This window comes from Aquarana catesbeiana, linkage group LG03 (genome assembly GCF_042186555.1).
Source record: "Aquarana catesbeiana isolate 2022-GZ linkage group LG03, ASM4218655v1, whole genome shotgun sequence".
NCBI classification, from domain to species: domain Eukaryota; kingdom Metazoa; phylum Chordata; class Amphibia; order Anura; family Ranidae; genus Aquarana; species Aquarana catesbeiana.
The window spans coordinates 321,993,751-321,995,182 of record NC_133326.1 but is presented as its reverse complement, the minus strand read 5'-3'; the positions used below and the strand labels follow the sequence as shown (position 1 = coordinate 321,995,182).

The window sequence follows — 1,432 nt, the reverse complement described above, 5'->3', positions numbered from 1 at the left end:
TAGCAATTAGCTAATGATGTTCTAGTGGCTTCTCAGTTGAGGCTGCAGAATAATTTTGTCAGTGTAAACATGTGGGTGATTTCTGTGATTTCTGTGACTGTGGTTGCTGCTGATGGAGATAACATCTCACATGTACTGAGTGATTGTTGGAAGGAGCTGTGTTGTGTCCTGATGGGATCTGACATGGGGAATGCACAGGGGGGAGGTGACCTGCTGCTATGGTGTGGGCTGATGAGGATTACATTTTAGAAGGAGGTTACAGGTCCTGCAGGTAGAAGAAGGGGAAACCAGATCTTAGTGTGAGTTTGACATGTGGGCGTGGCTTTTTGGGCTGCGCCTGCCAGTGCTTCTGCAATTGGTGGAGGTGTGCTGAGGGGAGGAGCTTGTACATATGTACAGCAGTGGTAGGTGCTATGCCTTACCCCAGCACAGTCTATGCTCTCTCCCCATTGCTGTATGCCTGGCACTGCCACCTGAGCCTCATCTCAGCTCCAAATCTGCATAGAGAGGAAGAAGTGTGCACAAGGCTTCTTCTTGTCACCTAAGGAGGTGACAACAGTCACAGCCATCTGGGGGCATCGGAAGATCCGGAGCAATCAGTGTTTAGAGGAGGGATGAGGACTGGCACACAGTAACTCCTATGTTATGGTAATTGGCCCCAGGGGCAGCACCATGTTCCTGCCTCCAGCCAGGAAAGGATTCTCTATAGAGGCATTGGTGGGTCCGGACAGAAGCCCAGAGGAGCCTCTTAGACCAACAGCTATAAAGTACCCTGAAGCTGGCTCTGGACTGGCCCCTGGCCCCCTCCGCCCTGGGATCCGCCTGTTTGGACCCCCAGATCTGGTATTCCCGGAGCACGCTGCTAACCCCTATGGGCATGGACTGGGCATCCCCCAACATCGCTTACTGCACAGGGACCCGCTCAGCTTCTGCCCATGGATCCTGAGACATCGGCTGCCTGGTAAGTAGACAGGGGGGGCTGCATAGTATCTGAGCTCCACCGATCCTACAAGAAAATATGTAAAGGCATTTATAACTCTGTATGTCACTTTTCTTATATTTGTTATTAGGATAAAAGGGACAGCAAGGTGTATCTACCCACTGGTCAGACCAGCAATACCATCCATAAATCCAAGGCTGGCCATACAGTATACAAGTTTCTTGTAAACCTGCCTTTAGATTTACCGAAAACCATACAATATGAGGTTAAACCTAAACACTTTTGCGTTGTATTCAATCAGGCTGGCCCTTGTACTACATAGGTGAAGGTAAAGCTACAGGAAATTGAACAAGAAAAATTGTATAATGTATGGCCAACTTAAGGATCCCATGGCTGTTTAGAGGATTGCACTTTTTTTTTTATGAAAGGTCTGTATTAATTGTCAGTTTAGGCTGGAGTTCATCTAACAAGGAAATATGTCTCTCCCTCTAT

The 1,432-nt window shown here is 48.3% G+C and overlaps 1 protein-coding gene across 1 annotated transcript in view; it reads left to right on the top strand.

Annotated features, from left to right (window-relative positions):
* Positions 1 to 391: 391 nt before the first annotated feature.
* Positions 392 to 1,432, top strand: part of LOC141134542 (homeobox protein EMX1-like) — a 36,588-nt gene continuing 35,547 nt past the window's right edge. Inside the window, exon 1 of the mRNA XM_073624043.1 lies at positions 392 to 961. Within this exon, the coding sequence (XP_073480144.1) occupies positions 646 to 961 (316 nt within the window). The 5' untranslated portion in view covers positions 392 to 645. The remainder of the gene's footprint in view (positions 962 to 1,432) is intronic.